At 31.8% G+C, this 26026-nt stretch overlaps 1 protein-coding gene across 1 annotated transcript; it reads right to left on the reverse strand.

Annotated features, from left to right (window-relative positions):
• Positions 1–647: 647 nt before the first annotated feature.
• Positions 648–11464, reverse strand: LOC120198779 (octapeptide-repeat protein T2-like). The gene is made up of 4 exons (XM_039200048.1): positions 11290–11464; positions 4843–4942; positions 2833–2968; positions 648–728 (listed from the first exon to the last, which is right to left on the reverse strand). Exons 1-4 carry the CDS (start codon positions 11462–11464, stop codon positions 648–650), a joined length of 492 nt encoding a protein of 163 aa, XP_039055979.1.
• Between the last annotated feature and the right edge of the window lie 14562 nt (positions 11465–26026).

Raw genomic sequence — 26026 nt, forward strand, 5'->3', positions numbered from 1 at the left:
AAAAGCCCATGCTTGGATTATGGTGTCTCAATGAGAGTCGAACCCGATCTCGACTTCCCTTAGCGGGCCATCACTAAGTGTGTTCTTAGGAAGTTGAATTTACTATAAGTTGAATCTTCTTCCCAATGATAAATCAAAGCATTTATCAAACCAAAACACACTTTTTAAATTGAAGGTGTAGAGATATGTAAAGGAGAGACCAATTGCCAATTCAAGTTTGTAGAAAATTGAGAAAGAAATCTGAAGGTATGAAGTGTTCTTGAATTCTTATGAAACGTATTGAGTCATCGTTTAGCTATCGACTAAATGGAGAATTAGCTAAGCATGATAGAAATCATACTTAGAATGTAAAAGAAAGTAAAAGAAAATAAATAGAGATGAAGAAGAAAATAACCTTTATAAGAATAAAAATCCAAAGCAAATAAAAACCAAAAGCAATACATGTTTTTCAAGCTTTACCCTAAGAGTATTTATAGCTTGAGATATCCTAAAGAAAACAAAACTCCTAAATATAATTCTAAAAACATTCAAATACTTAAATCCTTAATAATTAAATAATAAATCCCAAATATATAAATTCAATTACAATTCTTAAATCCTAAAGATTTTCATCCGTCTGACATTCCTTTCTAATTTTGCTAAAAGGGTCACCTTCTAGAAGTTGTCGCTGACTGAACTACATATTCTGCCACGTTGACATCGTCAGGACCAAAGCCATGCCCATGTGTCTAACATTGATTCAAAAAAATAAAAAAAAACTAAAAAACTCTTCGTTAAATGATGTTTTCTAGAAAATAGAGTCCTGCGCAGAATTGAACATAAACAACCCAAATCAATAATATCAAAGAGATAATTTGGAGTAATTAGAAACAAAATAATAATAAAATAAAATACTCATCATCCACTTTAGACAACCACTGATTTTGATTTCTAACAATAAAACTAGCTTGCCTAGTACATTTATTATTCCTTTACAAAGTTGTTGAATGGTGTTAGGTGACCCTCCTAATGAGTTATCACCAGAAACCCTTAATCACTATGCCATATCAGTGATGAATCATGATTTACAAGATTCTAAAGTTAAGTATGTTATTAGTAATTTTAATGATATTCTAACCTACTTATTCTCCTTTTTACATGGTAAGACTCTTGAAGTTATCATCCATACTAACCACAAATCCTTTAAGTGGTTAAAAAACTTAGGTAAACAAGACATAGTAGAAGATGCAATATCCCAAAGTTATACTCTTAATATCAAAATTTTACTACTATTCCAAGAATTGAACATATCAAAGATGTACATCATTATGACTTGGAGATTTCTAATATATTTACACATTCTTTTAAAAGTGCTTTTAATGAGTTTTATCTTGTAGATGAATTTCTTTTTCAATTGAACATGTTATATAGTCCACAAATCTCCTCATGAGAATTTTTAGTTCATAAACCACACTTAGGAGACTTAAGGGATTACTTTAAGAAATCAATTGACATGATTTTTAAACACTCCTTCTCGACATACACGATTAAAACCATAAAGAGAACTTATGAAGCAATCATAAAGAAAGCCAACAGTGGTCGACGCCATGTTGAATTTCAATGTACACACTTGATTACAATACTTGTGTGAAAAAGAGTATTTCAAGACAACAAGAAATCAATTCACCAACAAGGAAGAAACCTCTACTAAAGCGTATATAGACACATAACATTGATTCGGGTAAGCGTTTTACAAGCTTACCTTTCAAAACATCTAATTTTATTTCTCTTGGATTTTCAGATTCATGGATGAATCCTTTTAAGGAGAGGGGGAATGATACAAGAACCAGAGTCCTTAATGATAATACATGATTCTTTAGGCTAATATTTCTACTCGAACCTTTAGAAGAACAAACTCTCGAAGTTTCAAAGCATATCTATTATGAAAGTATAATATGAAGGAATTCTTTAAAGAACTAAATGTTTCTCCCTTTGATTTTTTAGATTCAAGGTCAACTCTTTTTGAAGAGAGAGAGAATGATATATGCATCACAAGGCTGACATCAAAGAAAGATACACTAACACTTCCAATTAATTCATATGACCAAGCCTTGGAAAAGAAGAACATAATAGCAACAGACTTGTGACTACCTTTAAAATGGGATCCTAATGTTGTTTCTTCAACACGTCTTCATGAGATATGATCATATGTCTCTTGTCATTCAAACGGTTCTTGAATTATATCAATATGATATCGGGAACTCAAGATACACTCATTTTAGTGAAGATAACACATGAAGAGATTCTTATATGGGTTTAATACGAGATTTTTTAAATAGTATGAATTTTCAATATTTTTATTGATTATTTGTTATATAATTTAATATAGAATGATGAATTATTCTTAGTTTATTATTATTTTATTATAAATTAGAATTAAAACAGGTTTAATTTATTACTATTTTATTCATTAGTTGCTTAGGACTTTTAGAACGCATCTCCTATATAAATGAGGCCTCATTCATCATTGTAAATTAGATTTCTTTGATTAATAATACAACGAGAGTTTGTTTTTTCAAGTGTTTATTGCCTTATGCCTTCTTAGCATTCTTCATCATTAAGTTCTTTCAAGTTCTTCATGAAGGAGATCTTCACACTTCGATTTGCCTTCTCTTTACGATTAGGAGGGTTGATTAGAGCCGATTATCGAGTTTACCTAGTTAATTGAAATTAGAAGGGAGAGTTTATAGGATAACTATATATCTATCTATCTGTCTGTCTGTCTGTCTGTCTGTCTGTCTGTCTGTGTCTGTCTGTCTGTCTGTCTGTCTGTCTGTCTGTCTGTCTGCCTGCCTGCCTGCCTGCCTGCCTGCCTGCCTGCCTGCCTGCCTGCCTGCCTGCCTGCCTGCATGCCTGCCTGCCTGCCTGCCTACCTGCCTGCCTGCCTGCCTGCCTGCCTGCCTGCCTGTCTGCCTGTCTGTCTGTCTGTCTGTCTGTCTGTCTGTCTGTCTATCTATCTATCTATCTATCTATTCCTAGTACATTTATTCTTCCTTTACAAAGTTGTTGAATGGTGTTAGGTGACCCTCCTAATGAGTTATCACCAGAAACCCTTAATCACTATGCCATATCAGTGATGAATCATGATTTACAAGATTCTAAAGTTAAGTATGTTATTAGTAATTTAAATGATATTCTAACCTACTTATTCTCCTTTTTACATGGTAAGACTCTTAAAGTTATCATCCATACTAACCACAAATCCTTTAAGTGGTTAAAAAACTTAGGTAAACAAGACATAGTAGAAGATGCAATATCCCAAAGTTATACTCTTAATATCAAAATTTTACTACTATTCCAAGAATTGAACATATTTAAAAGTGCTTTTAATGAGTTTTATCTTGTAGATGAATTTCTTTTTCAATTGAACATGTTATATAGTCCACAAATCTCCTCATGAGAATTTTTAGTTCATAAACCACACTTAGGAGACTTAAGGGATTACTTTAAGAAATCAATTGACATGATTTTTAAACACTCCTTCTCGACACACACGATTAAAACCATAAAGAGAACTTATGAAGCAATCATAAAGAAAGCCAACAGTGGTCGACGCCATGTTGAATTTCAATGTACACACTTGATTACAATACTTGTGTGAAAAAGAGTATTTCAAGACAACAAGAAATCAATTCACCAACAAGGAAGAAACCTCTACTAAAGCGTATATAGACACATAACATTGATTCGGGTAAGCGTTTTACAAGCTTACCTTTCAAAACATCTAATTTTATTTCTCTTGGATTTTCAGATTCATGGATGAATCCTTTTAAGGAGAGGGGGAATGATACAAGCACCAGAGTCCTTAATGATAATACATGATTCTTTAGGCTAATATTTCTACTCGAACCTTTAGAAGAACAAACTCTCGAAGTTTCAAAGCATATCTATTATGAAAGTATAATATGAAGGAATTCTTTAAAGAACTAAATGTTTCTCCCTTTGATTTTTTAGATTCAAGGTCAACTCTTTTTGAAGAGAGAGAGAATGATATATGCATCACAAGGCTGACATCAAAGAAAGATACACTAACACTTCCAATTAATTCATATGACCAAGCCTTGGAAAAGAAGAACATAATAGCAACAGACTTGTGACTACCTTTAAAATGGGATCCTAATGTTGTTTCTTCAACACGTCTTCATGAGATATGATCATATGTCTCTTGTCATTCAAACGGTTCTTGAATTATATCAATATGATATCGGGAACTCAAGATACACTCATTTTAGTGAAGATAACACATTAAGAGATTCTTATATGGGTTTAATACGAGATTTTTTAAATAGTATGAATTTTCAATATTTTTATTGAATATTTGTTATATAATTTAATATAGAATGATGAATTATTCTTAGTTTATTATTATTTTATTATAAATTAGAATTAAAACAGGTTTAATTTATTACTATTTTATTCATTAGTTGCTTAGGACTTTTAGAACTCATCTCCTATATAAATGAGGCCTCATTCATCATTGTAAATTAGATTTCTTTGATTAATAATACAACGAGAGTTTGTTTTTTCAAGTGTTTATTACCTTATGCCTTCTTAGCATTCTTCATCATTAAGTTCTTTCAAGTTCTTCATAAAGGAGATCTTCACACTTCGATTTGCCTTCTCTTTACGATTAGGAGGGTTGGTTAGAGCCGATTATCGAGTTTACCTAGTTAATTGAAATTAGAAGGGAGAGTTTATAGGATAACTATATATCTATCTATCTGTCTGTCTGTCTGTCTGTCTGTCTGTCTGTGTTTGTCTGTCTGTCTGTCTGTCTGTCTGTCTGTCTGTCTGTCTGCCTGCCTGCCTGCCTGCCTGCCTGCCTGCCTGCCTGCCTGCCTGCCTGCCTGCCTGCCTGCCTGCCTGCCTGCCTGCCTGCCTGCCTGCCTGCCTGCCTGCCTGCCTGTCTGTCTCTATCTATCTATCTATCTATCTATCTATCTATCTATCTATCTATCTATCTATCTATCTATCTATCTATCTATCTATCTATCTATCTATCTATCTATCTATCTATCTATCTATCTATCTATCTATCTATCTATCTATCTATCTATCTATCTATCTATCTATCTATCTATCTATCTATCTATCTATCTATCTATCTATCTATCTATCTATCTATCTATCTATCTATCTATCTATCTATCTATCTCTATCTATCTATCTATCTATCTATCTATCTATCTATCTATCTATCTATCTATCTATCTATCTATCTATCTATCTATCTATCTATCTATCTATCTATCTATCTATCTATCTATCTATCTATCTATCTATCTATCTATCTATCTATCTATCTATCTATCTATCTATCTATCTATCTATCTATCTATCTATCTATCTATCTATCTATCTATCTATCTATCTATCTATCTATCTATCTATCTATCTATCTATCTATCTATCTATCTATCTATCTATCTATCTATCTATCTATCTATCTATCTATCTATCTATCTATCTATCTATCTATCTATCTATCTATCTATCTATCTATCTATCTATCTATCTATCTATCTATCTATCTATCTATCTATCTATCTATCTATCTATCTATCTATCTATCTATCTATCTATCTATCTATCTATCTATCTATCTATCTATCTATCTATCTATCTATCTATCTATCTATCTATCTATCTATCTATCTATCTATCTATCTATCTATCTATCTATCTATCTATCTATCTATCTATCTATCTATCTATCTATCTATCTATCTATCTATCTATCTATCTATCTATCTATCTATCTATCTATCTATCTATCTATCTATCTATCTATCTATCTATCTATCTATATCTATCTATCTATCTATCTATCTATCTATCTATCTATCTATCTATCTATCTATCTATCTATCTATCTATCTATCTATCTATCTATCTATCTATCTATCTATCTATCTATCTCTATCTATCTATCTATCTATCTATCTATCTATCTATCTATCTATCTATCTATCTATCTATCTATCTATCTATCTATCTATCTATCTATCTATCTATCTATCTATCTATCTATCTATCTATCTATCTATCTATCTATCTATCTATCTATCTATCTATCTATCTATCTATCTATCTATCTATCTATCTATCTATCTATCTATCTATCTATCTATCTATCTATCTATCTATCTATCTATCTATCTATCTATCTATCTATCTATCTATCTATCTATCTATCTATCTATCTATCTATCTATCTATCTATCTATCTATCTATCTATCTATCTATCTATCTATCTATCTATCTATCTATCTATCTATCTATCTATCTATCTATCTATCTATCTATCTATCTATCTATCTATCTATCTATCTATCTATCTATCTATCTATCTATCTATCTATCTATCTATCTATCTATCTCTATCTATCTATCTATCTATCTATCTATCTATCTATCTATCTATCTATCTATCTATCTATCTATCTATCTATCTATCTATCTATCTATCTATCTATCTATCTATCTATCTATCTATCTATCTATCTATCTATCTATCTATCTATCTATCTATCTATCTATCTATCTATCTATCTATCTATCTATCTATCTATCTATCTATCTATCTATCTATCTATCTATCTATCTATCTATCTATCTATCTATCTATCTATCTATCTATCTATCTATCTATCTATCTATCTATCTATCTATCTATCTATCTATCTATCTATCTATCTATCTATCTATCTATCTATCTATCTATCTATCTATCTATCTATCTATCTATCTATCTATCTATCTATCTATCTATCTATCTATCTATCTATCTATCTATCTATCTATCTATCTATCTATCTATCTATCTATCTATCTATCTATCTATCTATCTATCTATCTATCTATCTATCTATCTATCTATCTATCTATCTATCTATCTATCTATCTATCTATCTATCTATCTATCTATCTATCTCTATCTATCTATCTATCTATCTATCTATCTATCTATCTATCTATCTATCTATCTATCTATCTATCTATCTATCTATCTATCTATCTATCTATCTATCTATCTATCTATCTATCTATCTATCTATCTATCTATCTATCTATCTATCTATCTATCTATCTATCTATCTATCTATCTATCTATCTATCTATCTATCTATCTATCTATCTATCTATCTATCTATCTATCTATCTATCTATCTATCTATCTATCTATCTATCTATCTATCTATCTATCTATCTATCTATCTATCTATCTATCTATCTATCTATCTATCTATCTATCTATCTATCTATCTATCTATCTATCTATCTATCTATCTATCTATCTATCTATCTATCTATCTATCTATCTATCTATCTATCTATCTATCTATCTATCTATCTATCTATCTATCTATCTATCTATCTATCTATCTATCTATCTATCTATCTATCTATCTATCTATCTATCTATCTATCGATCTATCTATCTATCTATCTATCTATCTATCTATCTATCTATCTATCTATCTATCTATCTATCTATCTATCTATCTATCTATCTATCTATCTATCTATCTATCTATCTATCTATCTATCTATCTATCTATCTATCTATCTATCTATCTATCTATCTATCTATCTATCTATCTATCTATCTATCTATCTATCTATCTATCTATCTATCTATCTATCTATCTATCTATATCTATCTATCTATCTATCTATCTATCTATCTATCTATCTATCTATCTATCTATCTATCTATCTATCTATCTATCTATCTATCTATCTATCTATCTATCTATCTATCTATCTATCTATCTATCTATCTATCTATCTATCTATCTATCTATCTATCTATCTATCTATCTATCTATCTATCTATCTATCTATCTATCTATCTATCTCTATCTATCTATCTATCTATCTATCTATCTATCTATCTATCTATCTATCTATCTATCTATCTCTATCTATCTATCTATCTATCTATCTATCTATCTATCTATCTATCTATCTATCTATCTATCTATCTATCTATCTATCTATCTATCTATCTATCTATCTATCTATCTATCTATCTATCTATCTATCTATCTATCTATCTATCTATCTATCTATCTATCTATCTATCTATCTATCTATCTATCTATCTATCTATCTATCTATCTATCTATCTATCTATCTATCTATCTATCTATCTATCTATCTATCTATCTATCTATCTATCTATCTATCTATCTATCTATCTATCTATCTATCTATCTATCTATCTATCTATCTATCTATCTATCTATCTATCTATCTATCTATCTATCTATCTATCTATCTATCTCTATCTATCTATCTACTATCATCTATCTATCTATCTATCTATCATCATCTATCTAATATCTAATTTTTTCTATGTTATTTCTATCCTATTATTTATTTATCTTTATCTTATTATTTCTATAATATTAATATTTTCTTAATCTTGTCTATTCTCATTAACTTTTCATCAATCCTAATTCCCTTAAAATCTTAGATTTTCGCCATCCCTTCTCTCAATTCCATCTCGTTCTTTGATCGAGTCTAAATCTCTATAGGTTTGTTTCTTTACAACGAGCAACACTCATCACTCTACTGACATCCCCTATCAACAATATATTGAACATTTCATATAATAGCACAATGGGCAGTTCATACCCTAAATATTTCATTTCCATATAACATGAATATATCATGAAAATATCATTAATCACTTACCTTTTTGACTTGTAAACAAAATGTACATCATATGATAAATATCATAATTATCATGCCAATATAATAGAGTTGACTTGTCTCAAGCCTTTACAATGGCATATAACACAAAGGTAACGCCAAATGCATGATTTACCATTCATTTCCCTATTCTGGTAGCTTGCACTATCCTTAAAGATTTTTTTTATTAATATACACACTGAATTTCCATTCTATTTTTTCCTCTAGAAACTAGATTCAAATAAAAATCTAACCATATACAGAAATATTTCTAGCTCGACTTGTACAATTTATGGTGAAATTTCTAGTCCAACTTACAAAATCTATTTTGAGCAGAATATGCTGCCATGTTTTCTGACCTACATCGATAAAAAATTCATATCTTCTAGTATAAACTTCAAAACCATCCTCTATTTGTTTTACACAAAACTATATTGACATAAAAAATACATCGTTATAAAAATCACCTTCTAATCATTTTTATAGAATTTATGGTGATTTTCCAGATCTACTATCAAGACCATAAAATTTAGGTAGATTTCATTATTTTGCATCTTTAGCTTACTCACTAATTCTATTAATATTCTAAATAAAAATTTAACCTAAATGCATGAATCTCAAAGTCACATAATATTCAAGAGTCACTTCTTACCGTAATAACTCATTCACTGACTTATCGCAAGACAATGTTTAGATTTAACATAAATACACCATAAACATGCACTCACCTCAACACTTTAAACCTCAACCATAATGTAATCTTCCCAAAAACTTTATAAGAGTTCTTATCCTTTCCTCTATTAATCACTTCACATCAATTGAACTTGGATGGTTCATACACATAAATTACACAACAACTAGAATCAAAGACATATGTTAGAATCCAATCTAACCATGCATACAAATATAAAGAATTCTCTAAAAATTCTTTCAATGCTCAATCAAAACTAATTACACTTCAAATTAACATTGAATACCAAAATTTCATTAAAACCTTATTTTTTTCTCTTAGGGTTTCAAGGACCAAATTAGGGGTTTTCACATTTGATTTCCAAATTCAATAATTTTACCATCAAAATGAAGCTTAGATGATATCAAACAACTTGAACACTTCAATTTCATGAAAACCTTAAACCCCTAATTGAATACCCTAATAGCCTAATATATCATGGTATGTTCACACTTGAATTTTTGTTTCAAACAACATTTTAAAGCTTGAACAACATTTAATCCTCCATGATAAACATCAAAATAAACTTGGATAATTCTTCCTAATTTTCTTTTTCATGACCTAACCTTGTGTATCAACTTATCCATGAAATTCATCTTGATTCAAGCATGGAAAAGCTATGTAAACATTAATCCTTCAAGTTCAAGCCTTAATCCAAATTTAATCCATAAACCCTAATCTTTCTTCTTCAAATTCCATAGGTCATACTAACCAAAACCATAAATTAATGGTACCGAATTGAAGATACTTCAAAGATTAACAAAATTGCATTTCATGTATAATCCCAAAATATAATTCATAAAGCTGGAAAATACAATTGAAACATACCTAAGCTTTCTTTGAACGTCACATTACAAGAAATTTATATTGTTGTGTCAAATTTAATTTTGTTAAAATTATTTTTGTCACTATTAATAGTTTTTTTGTGACAAAATAAATAAGTGTAACATTAAATTAGAAAAATATCTATACTTGTGAAAAAAAACAAAATCGTTATAATATTTTTTCACAATTAACAAATTTGTGTAGCATATGGTGAAAACAATATATTTTGTTATCATTTTTTATCAACAAATGTTTCCTTTCATTTTTTTGGCACAATAAAAGACATATAGTGATAAGTTTTGTAGCGATAAGTTTTAATAATTGTGCAAAAAATTTGTCACAATATATAATGAGATTAAGTTTTATTGTGACAAATTTTTTTTGTAGTTATATATTTTAATTATATTTACAAAATGCATAATAACAAATTTAAGATGGCAGTAAAGGAAAAGCAAGCTACAGGGTGTATTATTTCAAACTGCCATTTCCCATTTGCATGTAGATGAACATACGAATGCATAAATTAGTCAGGGACACCTTGTCATTCCTCAACAGAATGATAACTTTGCTGATGATGCGAATTTTATCTCATTTGTTTATAATGTTCATCGATTCTCAATTGTTAAATAGCTTAAAGAAATCGAAAGTTTTCGAAAAGAAGGAGAAGATCATCTTGGGAAGCATATATCGAGTTCTAATTTAAACGAAGCACTCTTGTCTAGCCAAGATGAGTTGCACGAACTCCGATAAACAAAAAACTCTTTCCGATGTCCAGTCCCCTCACCTTTCTCTCCGTCCAAGTTTCGAGTTTAGTCAAGATGAGTTGCACCATGTTTAAGGTTTTGATTATGTTAGGTCTTCTGCCACCTCTTGCATGGCTCAAGCACAAACAACCCCACCAACATTTTTACCACAGTCAACAGCTACCCCGACACCAACATCAACTTCAATACCATCTCCAATCCTCGGCCCGGATCCTATCTCCAACACCAACTTCCCCATCGGTCATTGCCATCTCCGACAACTTCTTCACCATCTCCTTCATCAATCTCTTCTTCTCCTGCTCTTGCCCTATCATGTGAAGTTGCTCCAGCCTCCAAGCCTGCTGCTAAGCAAGGCCTTCCTCCACCCTTTTTCGCCTCTACTAACGACCTTTTCATTTGTGCCATCACTCTTGTCGCCACTATCGTCACTACTGTTTTGACATAAGAATGTGAACATGCTACTTTCAGATCTTGTTTTCCTACACTATTTTCTTCTTTCGAGTAGTCTTTTTTTGTTTATAATTTATTTTTCATGCTTGGTTGATGATTATGATTTCATTATTTGAGACTTGGGAGGATGATTGATTATATCAGTGGGTGAGGTCAGATGATTGTAGAGATTGGACTAGTGTTCATCTTACTACAATGATTTTATAACACCCGAGCACGCGTCAACGATGGTGGATCAGTCATTAACATGAAGTTTTACTCGCGTGTCGAATTATTTCTTGAGACAAATTGAATTGAACGTAAGTTTGGTTAATTATTCTTTTGAAAACAAGGTTGCTCGAAAGCGATTTTTGGGTTTTTGAGTTTCAAGGGGTTAAAGTTTTTAGTGGTTGAGCATGGTTGGCTGTTGAAAAGAAAGTTGTGATTTTTGTGTATTTGATTTTATGGGTGTTAAGAGTTTTCAATGGTTATGCATGGATGGCTGCTCCTGGAGATCTATCAAAGTTGTTAACATAAGAAGAAGTTTTTGATTTTCTAGGTTGGAGTTTCAATGGTTGAGCATGGTTGGCTGCTTATGGAGATCCATCAAGGTTGTTAACAGAAGAAGAAAAAGAAATACGCAACATGGATTTTTTTATTAATTTTAAATTATCACATAATACTTCCGTTAATTGGTTAACGGAAGTTAACGGACTTAAATCGAACGGACTGGTAATATAAAAGACCAAATACACTTAATTTTTGAACCAGTAACTAAATCGAACAGACCGAAAATAAATGAGACTATTCGTATAGTTTACCCTAAAAAATATTTCATATGTTTTATATTTTTCCCTTAAAGAAGTTTATTTTTTATGAAATGAAGAATTTTTTTTTTTCATGAAATGACTTGATTCTTTTATTTGTTTTTTTTAGAGTTCTTAGTTCTAGTTGTGTCTTAGTTAAAAAATTCTAAACATATACTACTGTATATATTTAAAAAAAAGTTAAAACATTCTGATATCTTACTTTAGAAATTTTAATTACAAAAAAGTTGAAATTTTAACATTCAATCAAAGAACGACAAAACTATTAAAGAGTTGTGATCATCACCATTACATTCTTTTTCATCACTACCCAAGTCCTTTCACTTTCTACTTTAAATTATACAATGTGGGACACTAAATAGGATAAGATACAATACAAAGGTTGATAGAATCTTTTTAGAACATAGGAAAAGATGGATCCCTTTGTTCTTTGTCAATTTTTCTCCTTTGTGGGCCATTTACAAGGATCTAATTTATTTCTTTAATCAATAAAATAATAATAATTTATTTCTTTAATTGAATATCAATGTTTTTTTTTTAAAAAAATTGAGATTAACTTTAGTCTATGAAAATGCATGAGATTTTTGCTACCTTCCTTTTTATTTCTTCACTTTTTTCCTACCATTTATTTGTTTTTTCCCACTCACCTTCGTGTGGGCATTGCAGCACAGCATTTGAACATGAGTTAAAATTGAGATCTTTTAAGACAAAAGAATCCCAAAATGGACCCTTTTTCTTTCCCTCATTGAAAGCAAGCATTAGTATCAATGAGTGAGGTAAATGTAATACAACCATTGAAATGATGCAAGGTAAAGGAATAGTTTTATCTTTTGGTTAAATAAAAGGGTAAATTAGAAATTTGATCACTCAACTTTGATCTTATTTGTATTCTAATCACTAAAGTTTATTTTTTAATTTAATCATTGAACTTTTGATTTATTCTTATTTCGGTTACTCAGGTGTTAAATGATAAATAGAAGAGTGACATGACAACCACATATTTTAGTCTAGACTAATTTTGGCTGACATGACATCTACGTTTCATCCACATTATTTTTCTTTTCATTTTATCTTATGCCCTTAAAGATAAAAGTTTTATAAATTTATCTATGTGTAGCGTCGACACTAAAATCATCATTCTTTGACATTTTCTCTGATACCTGAATACACCAAAGAACTGTTCTTATCGTCCCTTTCCACTATGGGCCAATTTGGCATTGATTTTGGAAAGTGATTTTTAAAATTTATGTAGAAAAGATCTTTTAAAAATGTTTTTCAAAGTAATATCTGTTCTAAGCACTCTCAACCATTTGACATGAACGCTCAATCACCCTCGGAGTCGTTGGTGCTCGAACTCGTGACCTTTAGGAACAACAATGATTTCTTTAACCACTAAGGTAATTTATTAAAGGGTAAACTATGTGAATAGTCCACTTTGTTTTCAGTATGACCGACTTTGTCACCAATTTAAAAATTAAGGGTAAGTGGTCCCTAACGTTATCGATGTGTTCGATTTTAATCCTTAGTTGTTAACTCATGTTAATCCTTTAACGAAAGTATTATATGTAAATTTAAAAATAATAAATAAATACATATAAATCACCTATAAGTGACATGAAAAAATATTAAAAAATAAAAAAATCCCAAATAGTTTACGTATCTTCTTCTTCTTCCCAAATAAATACACATAAATCGCCTTTGGAAGGTCAAATTCCCACGTTGCACTATGCAAACCCAGAAAGTTTTAGCAGGCAAGAAAGAATAGTTTGATTCCTTTTTGGTTTTTGATTTTGGTTTCGAGTTTAATCATGTTGTTTATTGATGCTTTGGCAAGGGTGAATGTGGTTCGAATTGTCACACCCTAAAATTTTGAGCGATTTTAGAAATTTAAGATATATTTTGTAAACTCCTTTTGTTCAATGGCTTGAATAATATATAAATACATATAAATCACCTGTAAGTGACATGAAAAAAAATAAAAAAATAAAAAAAATCCCAAATACTTTGGAAGGTCAAATTCCCATGTTGCACTATCAAAACCCAGAAAGTTTTAGTAGGAAAGCAAGAACATTTTGATTCCTTTTTGGTTTTGCTTTCAGTTTCGAGTTTAATTAATTTTTTTATTGATGCTTTGACAAGGGTGAATGTGGTTCGAGTTGTCACACCCTAAAAGTAAAATAAAATGTGTAGTTCTATGATTAAACTCGTGTCCTGGTGATAACCCAACTTGTGCCCTAGCCATCTAGGCTAGGCAACTGTATATGACATAAATTGATAGAAATATCTTTTGTTCATAAGTTAAAACGTTTGTATAACCCCTAAATAATCTCAAAAATTAGTTTCCCCATGAAAACACCCTTAAACCAAAATCAGGAAATTTCATCATCTTTTCTCAAAACTGAGCCCCCTCTGCCCATTTCCAGCCATTGTAAGCGTCCATAGGTCACACTGCTATCATCATTTGGAGCGCCATCCCATGCCGAGCAAATCTTGACCTTTCCCTCGCCATTTAGCTCGCCGCTTGTTGTGGAGGATAGCTAGAAGCTTCACCGAAAAACCATCTGTTCATTACTATTTTCGTTGTTTCCGAACATCTTCGGCGTTCGTTCGCCTCACCACCTACAGTACTGAGATCCTAGAGTTATTTCAGTCAAAACCCAATAGGTGGGTTATGTCACCGTTGTCGTTTTCTCTTACCGTTGTTGGGTAAGCTTCCAGTTACTTTATTTTAATCTTCATTGACTTTTGGTTGGATTTTTGAGATGATATGAGTTGTTTTTGGTGATTGGTTGCATCAGAAGAAATCGGTCGCCTTTCCCGCCACTATTGTCGCCGCACACACTGCCACGCACTACTACCGTGCATGGGCTTCGTTCCCAACCAGGATTTTTCTAGAGATCGGTCTGAGTTAACTCGAACTGAATTGAGTCAACTCGAATCGGTCGTCTTTCTCTAGTTACTGTTTATTGAAAATTTTCTAGTTTATGATTTTACTGAATTACTAAAATTATCTAAAATTGTTTTATTGGTATTTTTGGGATGTATTCTGGAATTCTGTAGGTTCAACCGTGATCATGCTGATAATTCTTTAGGGACTTGAGGCGACTCTTAGGTAGGCTTCTAAGCGCAATAGAGTTTGTGGTAAGACTATGTGTACTATAAGATACTCCTTTAAGGTGGGTCATTTGTTTTGTGGATTGGATAAATTCTTATGAACTTGTGGGTACTCCTCTCAGTGACTCCTACGCTTTGTTTAGGTAAGTCCTTATTGACCTAATGTGTTCCCTTATATTGACTCTTAAATCTTTTCGGCTTAAGGTAAATTCTTATGTATGCAGTTTTGAGAAACTAAATATGGTGTAAGGTTGTAGAGTTAACTTTGTACTTTAAAAAAAAATCTTAATGTGATTCTCAAATCTATTTAAAAAAATATTTATATGTGTGTTTTATTTTGTACTTATTAGAACACACTAAGCTCTTTCGTTCACTCTCCTAATTTTTTTTCTTTTTAGATATTTTGGATAGACACCCTAAACCTGATAATTGGAGGATCAACACATTTCATACAATAATTTTATTGTAATATTTTAATCTTTTGAACTGTCCATCTTTTGGTGACATGTGCCTATATTTTGATAACTAATTTTATGTCGTATTTTTATATTACCTTTAATGTATATATTATTTTGACACTAGTTATCAGTATTTTTTTTAATCTGCGATATTTCATGTTTTATGTTACTCGATTTAGATTTTTATTATTATGATGTTTTTAAAGATATTATGATTTTAAAAATTGTTATTGTAATCCGTTAGATCCAATCACATCGTATAGGTTGGGCTTAAAGAGTTACATGAATCCGGTCTGATTCTTTGCGATATTATCGATGCAAAGGTCCGGAAGTGGATGGTTTGAGACTTTATTAAAGCCATATCAATATAAGCTCCAATGGTGAGATATTCTCGGTAATTGATAATTAGAGGAAAAAATTGTCTAATATCATACGGATTTTGGATAAAGTTTACAATTTAGATTGGTTCACTAGTGCTTCGAAGAATGAATGCTCTGTCGCTATTAGCTTCTTGTCTAGTTGTCGGAACTATATGAGAACAAACCGGAGTTATCGATCTATTCTGTTTTAGCACGATTGTTTATTCACATAAGAGAGTTTAGTAATCTTACTAGATGTTTCATCTATCTGGTCTAGGGAAGGAAACTAGACTTGTTTTCTAGATATCAATCATACAAATAAATACGGTAATCAATATGGTAGGAATCCTATGTGATGGAAGAAATCATTTTCATTTTACGAGCTGGTTGATGTATTTTTCTCATAGGGATTGATAGAGCACCATCGACAAATAGTAGAATATCGTAATTAAAATGATTTTTGAGTTTTTTTATGTTCTGGAGGTTAGGAAGAAGAGGAAGAAGACACGTGGGTTTGGGTTTTGATTTTATTTAATTGCTGCCTCAGACTTTCGTTAGGGTTAACGGAAGTTGAAGATAGAAGGACTTAAATTGGATAAATTGATAAAGTTAGGGACCATTTACCCTTAATAAATTTGGTGACTAAAGTCGGTCATACTGAATGTAACACTTCAAAATCGAGGTTAATATTTTAATCTTGATGATTCATAATTTTTATTAGATTTACTTTTAATTTTGGTACTAAATTGAATAAATATCACTTTTAGAATACTTCCTAAAAATCTTAGAAATTTTAGAGACAATTTTATAAATTTTAAAACCTTTTGAGATTCTTTTTGTGATTAATCCATAGGTAGAATTGAAATTCAAATTTCCTTGAAATTCTACTGTCATTATATGAGGTTTTAGTTTTATTATGGAAGGGAGGGAGAAATCATATTTTCAAACACCAATTCAATGATTCTTTCAAGTCTGCTGTTTTTGTTTGCTTGCATGTCTTACTGTACTATAATCGTTTTAACTTTTGTTTAATAATTTGTTTGTCTGTATATTTTGATCGCATTGAGCTCTATAGCACACCTCTTTATTTTTCTCATTTCAAATATTTCAGAATTTTAGGATCGTATCGACATCTTGGAATCAAAATCTTGATTTTTAATTTACTTTTTATTAAATTATTTTCTGTTAAAATGATAAAAGTTGACTATCTTATTTGAAAATATGATTTTATGACGGTTACATTTTTTATTTCTGGATCACTTCGTTGATCAATGTAATCTTCGGGATTTGGTCATAACGTCTAGGCCGTGTTTAGGGGACAGTTTAAAATATAACCCCTAGACCCGACCTAGACGTTATAACCAAATCTCGAAGATTACATTGATCAATGAAGTGATCCAAAAACAAACAAATTTAACTGTCATAAAATCATATTTTCAAATAAGTTTTCAACTTTTATCATGTTAACAAAAAAAAAAACAAATTAATAAAATTAAATTAATATCGAGATTTTGATTTCTGAGATGCCGATCCGATCCTAACATCCTAAAATATTTGAAATGGGAAAAATAAAAGGGGTGAGTTATAAAACTTAGTGCGGTCAAAATGTGTGGACCAACAATAATATTTAGAAAATTCAAACGAGCATCGACAACAGATTTGTTAACACAAGCAAACTGGAATGTAGATACGAGGTAGTAAGCTCCTAACTACCCAACCATCTGCTAAGTTTCACAAGAAGTGTTCCCAAGAACCCGTAATCAACTGAACGCCAAACATGATGCAACGAATCACATAAACAGAAGTGGTGGTCGCTAAAATTCAGAAAACAATTTATGGGAATCATATAACGGTAACACCACTATTAGAACATGATGTGAGGACCACTAAACTACTCCTTCACATACCAACCCATGAAAGCTGACAAGTGACATGCTTATACATATTACAGAACAACACAAGGCATGTGATATAGAAATAAACAATAACAACTTAAAAAAACATATCATGCAGACAGTCATAGTTTGAGAAACATATTGTTCAGACAGTCATAATTCAAAAAATTTATTGTAATGACATCTCATAGGTAGTTCAGAAACAAATTTGATAACCAAACAATATGCACTTTGTAGATACCCGTTTTTGTCCGGGTTTTAAATTATTATTATTATTATTATTATATTTTACATTTCTTTGTAGGCTCAAATGGAGCCCAAAGATACAAGCCCAACACCCCAAGCCATAACCAACCAAACCAACCCGGTATTGGCCCAAGCCCAAGACTGGAGCTCACCAAAAACTGACCCGTTACAAAGACCCAAGAAAATCCAACCAAGCCTTCCGTTTTCGACCCGACTTGTAAGACCCAAATATCAGGTCAGAGACTTTATTCAAAAGATTTGAAAATTTAAGATTTTATTTGGATAAGTGGTAAAAGATGAGAAAATGGTTTGGAATGGTGTTTAGACTAAATTTTAACAATAGATAAATTAAGAGGGCACTTTGGTCTTTTAAGAGGGAAAATGAATTTAAAATATATCCCTTATTAGGGATTTTAAAGGGGAAAAGAGGAAAGTTAAGCTATTTCTATTCTTCTTCTTCACTCATGTGGGTAGTGCTATCCTCTATATCATAATGTAAACTTTAATTAGTTAGTTCTTCCTTTAAATTTTGGGTTGCTCTTATAACATAAAGTGATATGTAAAGGAAGGATTAAAGAAGATTAAAACTATGTGGTGGATGTTTTATATGAGATTTAAGGAAATGAGTTTTTGAATGATATGTTGATATATGGGTTTTTATTGAGGTTTATTAGTAAAATTGACTTGTCAAAGGAGTGAATAAGATATTAGAAACATTGGAGAGGATTAAAAACATGTTAGAAAAATTGATATGATTCTTGGATTGAGATGTTCCATGGAGAGTTTAGATGTTATAAGAGGCTATATGAAGGAAAGTTAGTTGGGTTAAACAAAGAAGAGTTTAATAATATTGTTGGAGGAAAAGTAAAAGATTAGAAGGGAAAATTTAGTGAAAATCGAGTCGAAATATGGTAAATCTGGGAAATGGTATCGATACTGATAGAACAGTACTGATACTATAGGTGTAAATGGGTAGAAATGTGACGAACAATATCGGTACCAATGTAAATGGTTTCGATACTGATGGGGTATCGATACTAACATAGGGAAGTATCGATACCATGGATAACAGAATGCCAAAATTGTATCGATACTGAAAGGGAGTATCGTTACCATAGTATAGTAGTATCGATACTGAGAGAAAGGTATCATTACCATAGTATAAAAGTATCGATACCATGGTAGGGGTATCGATACTATTGAGCCTGGAACTATAAGATAGATTAGAATTGTGATAGAAATTGAAGTAATGGTACTTTTGAGTATTATTAAAGTATAAATGTTAGAGAATATACTAACATTTGGTATGATATATGTCTTAAATGGATGCTTGTGTCAATCCTAACCAATCTCCTGAATCTAGCAAGAAAAGGGGGAAAGATAAAGTTTCTAATTAGCTAGACATCCCTACATCTTATTAGCGGGAATTACCAGGTGAGTACATTTATTGTAATTATTTGACATGAATAAGATTAGCAATGATTCAAATTAGAAAGTTTGAAGCTAATGTATGTTTTATAGTATTTAATATGTTATTATTATATGAAATGCATGAAAGGATGCATTAAGGCATGAAAGAATGCCATAAATGAAATGCATGAAATGATGCATTAAGGCATGAAAGGATACCATAAATGAAATTAACAAATAATTACTAAAGAAAAAAATGTACATGAAAGAAATGTATATTGGACATACTAAGAATGTTTAGGATAATAGTATGAAAGAGGTTTGGTTGCAATAATAGGGAATTATCTAATCCTTATGGATGATACAAATTAGTTTGAAATCAAATAACCATAATATGTTGAAGTATACATTATTGTTTCTTTACAATATTATGTCTCACTAAGTACCCAGTTAATGTGTATTGATTTCACGCGTAGGTAAAGGCAGAGATTAGCTGAGTAAGGAGTCCAGCTGTAGCAGCGGTGATCATCAATTAAGGATGACTCATCAGTGACAATATGATAATCCCTTGTATTTTGGAAAAACTTATTTGGCATGTAATTAAAGTACTAAAAATGCTCTGAATTTTTAATTAAGTAGAACTTTGTAACATATTAAAATCATTATTTTGTTGTATCTTAAAAATGTTATGTTTTAAGAAATCAAAAAACAAAATTTTATGGGTTTCAAATGAGGAACTGTTTTATAAAGTGATGTGACATCAGTACCTCTTGTACTGAAAAGTATATGAGAGATGGGTGTTACATTTATTGATATCAGAGCTACAGGTTTAGCCGATTCTCTGCCGAAACCAATTTTATTTTAAAATAGAAAAGGATTATATGCTATAAAGATTGTCAATGTTACTGGTATGGTGTCATTAGAGTGAAATTGATGACACTCTTTACTAATTGTAATGTTATTATTATGTATGTCATAATAGATGTCGGAATCTTTGAATTTACGAACAGCTGAGGAACAAGAGATGCAAGAAGGAACTGGTAGTGAGAGTTATGAGGCTTATAGTGAACATCCTCTCCCCTCTGAAAATGCTAGTGCACCTGCACCTCAAGGGATTCTGGTGACTGAGTTTGAAACTTTCATGCAAGCCCTTTACGTCATACTGACTCGGTTTCAACCTCCCCCTGCTCCTCCAACATCGAGAATGTTGATCCCAAAAGAGCTGAAGAGCTTAAAAACTCTAGAGTTTCGGGGAGAAGAGAGTGAGGGTCCTATGGAGGCCGACTTATGGTAAATGATGTTATAATAATGCTCGAAAGTCTTTAATACTCAAATCCGGAAAAGTTGGGTGGAGATGTATCTTTACTTAGAGGATCAGATCGGGTATGGTGGTCAAATACTATAATATATGCACGACCGGTGCAAGTGACCTGATAATTCTTCCTGGAAGAATTCAAGAACAAGTATTTGGGTGAACAGTTCAGACGAACAATGCTGTTAAGTTCCTTAATCTGAAGCAAGGTGATCGAGTCGTACATGAGTTCGAGGCTGAGTACAACAAGTTGAGCCATTTTTCTATTGAAGTCGTTCCAAATGATAAAGTAAGACGTGATTGGTTTACAGAGGGTTTGAGGCCAAAGTTGAAATAGATGATGTTGGCTTTGAACTTGCCAAGTTTACAAGAAGCCAAAAACTGAGCCAAAGCCATTGAAAGAGCCCAAGAGTAGACTTTAGCTGCAAAACAGAGAATACAAAAGAGTGGGAATGCCTTACACTCCCCATCATGTTAAAAGAGGCAAAGGCTGGAGTTCCAGATATACTGATAGAGATAGTTCTGCAGCAGATTCATAGAAAAATAGACAATCCCAGTCTTTTACTGCTAGCTCGGGTAGAGCATATAGTGAAAGAATTTCATGTCAAACATGTGGTAAATTACATAGTGGAGTATGAAGACTTCTTAGTGGAGCTTGTTTCTAATGTGGTGAGACTGGTCACTTTACTCGAAACTGTTCTAAGAAATCTGGGGATAATTTGGCACAATCTGAAAGATCAATGGCAACTTCAAATAGAAGCAGATGAAGGGGTAGATCCAGGGTACAATCGAATTCAATGCAGAGAAAAGAGACTCCCCGAGTCTCTAGCATTTACAATATTAATACTAATGAGGATCTAGATTACCCTGAAATCATAACAGGCATTTTTCATCTTTTTGAGGAGCATGTATTTGTTTTAGTTGATCCTAGTTCTACACACTCATACATCAGTACAAAATTGGTTAGAGCTAGAGGAATTTCTTTGGAACCAATTATTAGTGAGATGATAGCAGTAAACCCTATGGGTCACAGTGCGTGAGTAACTCGAGTATGTAGGAAATGCCCTATAAAGATCCAAGGGATTGTGTTCCTGGAAAACTTGATGGAGTTACCCTTCGATGAATTTGAAATCATGTTATGGATGGATTGGTTGTCTTTACATTATGGTTGGGTCGATTGTCGTAAGAAACACTTGTTTTTAAAAGATGTAGAAGGTCAAAAAATCGTAGTGATCGACGAAAAAGTGAAACTCCCTCAAATGTGATATCAATTATGACTACAGGGAAAATGATGTCAAATGGATGTATAGCTTTTCTAGCCAATGTGATAGATACTCAAACACCAGAAGTTAGAGTAAATGATATTCCCATGGTTAGAAAATTTTCGGATGTTTTTCCTGAGGAGTTACCGAGATTACCCCCAGATTGTGATGTAGAATTCAGGATTGAGGTTTATCGAGGTACCGAACCTATTTCTATGGCTCCATATAGGATGGCTCCGACTGAATTGAGAGAATTAAAAGCCCAATAGTAAGAGTTACTCGATAAGGGATTTGTAAGACCTAATGTTTCTCATTGGGGAGCACCTGTGTTGTTTGTGAAAAAGAAGGACGAGTCAATGCAATTATGTATTGATTACCACCAGTTAAATAAAGTAACAATAAAGAACAAGTATTCTCTTCTGAGGATTGATGATCTGTTTGATCAATTGAATGCAGCTGCGATGTTTTTTAAGATAGATCTAAGGTCGGGGTACCATCAGCTAAAGATCAAAGAAGATGATATTTCAAAGACAACTTTTTGTACTCGGTATTGGCACTATGAATTTGTAGCGATGCCTTTTAGTTTGACTAATGCACCTGCAACATTCATGGACTTGATGAACCGAGTGTTTCAACCTTACTTGGATCAATTCATGGTGGTATTTATAGATGATATTTTGGTATATTCCAAGTCAAGGGAGGAACATGATGCTCATCTTCAAGTACATCTTCAGACACTTTGCGAGAAGAAGTTGTATGCCAAATTTTCAAAGTGTGAATTTTGGTTAGCTGAAGTTGCTTTCCTTGGTCACATAGTCTCTAAAGAAGGCATAAGAGTAGATCCAATAAAAATCCAAGCTATAGTGGACTGGCAACCCCAAAGAATATTTCTGATGTTCAAATTTTCTTCGGACTTGCTGGTTATTATAGAAGGTTTGTGAAGGACTTCTCAGTATTAGCGTTGCCGCTAACTAAGTTTTAACGAAAGGATATGTCATTTTTCTAAATGGGGAAATGTCAAGAAAGTTTTGAAAGGCTCAAGAAAATAGTAACAGAGGACCCTATGCTAGTACAACCTGAGTCAAGTAAAGAATATGTTATTTTCAATGACGCATCCCATAATGGACTGGGGTGTGTGTTGATGCAAGAGGGAAAAGTTGTGGCTTATGCCTTGAGACAGTTGAAGAATCATGAGAAAAAAAATCCGACGCAATAGTTGTGTTTGCATTGAAAATCTGGCGTCATTAACTGTATGGTGAGCGGTGCCATATTTATACGGATCACAAGAGTCTAAAGTACTTGTTGACTCAGAAAGAACTGAAATTGAGGAAAAGAATATGGATCGAGCTTTTAAAGGATTATGATCTAATTATCGATTATCATCCCTGAAAGGCGAATGTGGTAGCGGATGCATTGAGCCGAAAGATTTTTGCCTCTCTACGGGCTTTGGATGCGCATATGTTATTAAAGAAAGATGGTGCCTTGATTGCTGAGCTTAAGTTAAAACTGATGTTTTTGGATCGGATAAAAGAGCTACAAGTTCAAGATGAGAAATGCTTGTCGAGAATGACACAAGTCGAAAAAAAGACTAAAGACTTTGAAATAAGAGATGATGGATGTTTATATCATTAGGGAAGACTTTGCATTCCCGATAATGATAAATTGAGGAAATATATTCTTTATGAGACACATTATAGCCCTTTAACGATGCATCTAGGCAGGAATAAGTTGTATCAAGTTTTAAAAACTCGTTATTGGTGGCCTGGTATGAAAAGAGTTGTATCGGAAATTGTGGCAAAATGTTTGACATGTCAGCAAGTGAAAGCTGAGCATCAAGTACCCTCTGGATTGCTTCAACTGATATCCATTATTGAGTGGAAGTGGGAGTGAGTTACAATGGATTTTGTTTCAGGGATACCTTTATCACCAGGTAAAAAGGACTCTATATGGGTAATTATAGGTAGATTGACCAAGACAACTCATTTTATTCCAATTCGAGTAGATTACTCGATGGATAAGTTTACAAAGTTGTATGTAAAGAAGATAGTTAGACTATATAGAGTACCTATTTCAATAGTGTCTGCTCGAGACCCAAGGTTTACTTCAAGATTTTGGAAGTCATTGCACGAGGCATTGGGTACTCGATTGAACTTTAGCATAGCTTTTCATCTGCAAGAAGATCGACAGTTAGAATGAGCTATCCAGATACTTGAGGATATTCTAAGGGGATGTGTGATTGAGTTTAAAGGATCATGGGAAAGGTATTTGCCTTTAGTGAAGTTTACGTATAATAACAGTTATCAATTGAGTATTAAGATGGCCCCGTATAAAGCTTTGTATGGGAGAAAGTGTCGAACACCATTAATTTGGTTTGAACTAAAAGACCGAGACCTAGTTGGGCCGGAGTTGATTAAAGAAATGGAGGAGAATGTAAAAATTATTCAGGGCAATCTAAAGATAGCCTCTGATCGACATAAATCTTATGTTGATTTGAAATGAAAAGAAATCAAATTTCAAGTGGGAGATAAAGTATTTATGAAGGTGTCGCCTTGGAAGAAAGTTTTGAGATTTGGGCATACAGGAAAGCTGAGTCCGAGAATCACTGGACCTTATGAGATCTTGAAAAGGGTCGAACCAGTAGCATATCAATTATCTTTGCCTTCGGATATGGATAAGATCCACAATGTTTTTCATGTATCGATGCTCAGAAGATATCGATTAGATCCATCCCACATTATCACACCAGAGAAGATAGAGATCCGATCAGATTTAACTTATGAAGAATAACCAGAATGAATCCTGGATAGTGAAAACAAAGAATTGATTAACAAAAAGGATTCATTTAGTTAAAGTTCTTTGGAAAAATCATAAGGTTGAATAAACTACATGGGAAAGAGAGGAGGACATGAGAATACATTTTCCATACCTATTTGGTTCAGGTATTTCATTATATTCGGGAAAAAAATTATTTTAAGGAGAATCGTAATACCCCAAATATCAGGTCAGGGACTTTATTGAAAAGATTTGAAAATTTAAGATTTTATTTGAATAGGTGGAAAAAGATAAGAAAATGGTTTGGAGTAGTGTTTAGACTAAATTGTAACAATAAATAAATTAAGAGGGCACTTTGGTCTTTTAAGAGGGAAAATGAATTTAAAATATATCCCTTATTAGGGATTTTAAAGGGGAAATGAGGAAAGTTAAGCTATTTTTATTCTTCTTCTTCACTCATGTGGGTAGTGCTCTCCTCTCTATCATAAGGTAAACTTCAATTAGTTAGTTCTTCCTTTAAATTTTGGGTTGATCTTGTAACATAAAGTGATATGTAAGCTTAAGCAAGGATGAAAGAATATTAAAACTATGTGGTGGATGTTTTATATGAGATTTAAGGAAATGGGTTTTTGAATGATACGTTGATATATGGGTTTTTATTGAGGTTTATTAGTAAAATTGACTTGTCAAAGGAGTGAATAAGAGATTAGAAACATTAGTGTTGAAAACTTTTTGATATTTCGATATAACAAATTAAGTTAAATGAATTTTAAGATTTTCCAAAATGATTTTCTAAGTATATTCGATATAATTATTCGAATATCAAAACATTACTCCAAATATTTCAAAAATCATTTTTAATCCTTACTTAAGTGTAAAATTA

This window comes from Hibiscus syriacus, unplaced genomic scaffold (assembly GCF_006381635.1).
Source record: "Hibiscus syriacus cultivar Baekdansim isolate YM2019G1 unplaced genomic scaffold, ASM638163v2 tig00004797_pilon, whole genome shotgun sequence".
Classification (NCBI taxonomy): Eukaryota; Viridiplantae; Streptophyta; class Magnoliopsida; order Malvales; family Malvaceae; genus Hibiscus; species Hibiscus syriacus.

Bases quoted from the DNA above. Each gene is read 5' to 3' on its own strand.
- LOC120198779 (XM_039200048.1), bottom strand. From the start codon at position 11,464: ATGGCACAAATGAAAAGGTCGTTAGTAGAGGCGAAAAAGGGTGGAGGA. The intron at 2,969-4,842 runs GCAGGCAGACAG...ACAGACAGACAG, and splicing joins GCAGGCAGGCAGGCAGGCAG to ACAGACAGACAGACAGGCAG. The intron at 729-2,832 runs GCAGGCAGACAG...AATCAATGTTAG, and splicing joins GCAGGCAGGCAGGCAGGCAG to ACACATGGGCATGGCTTTGG.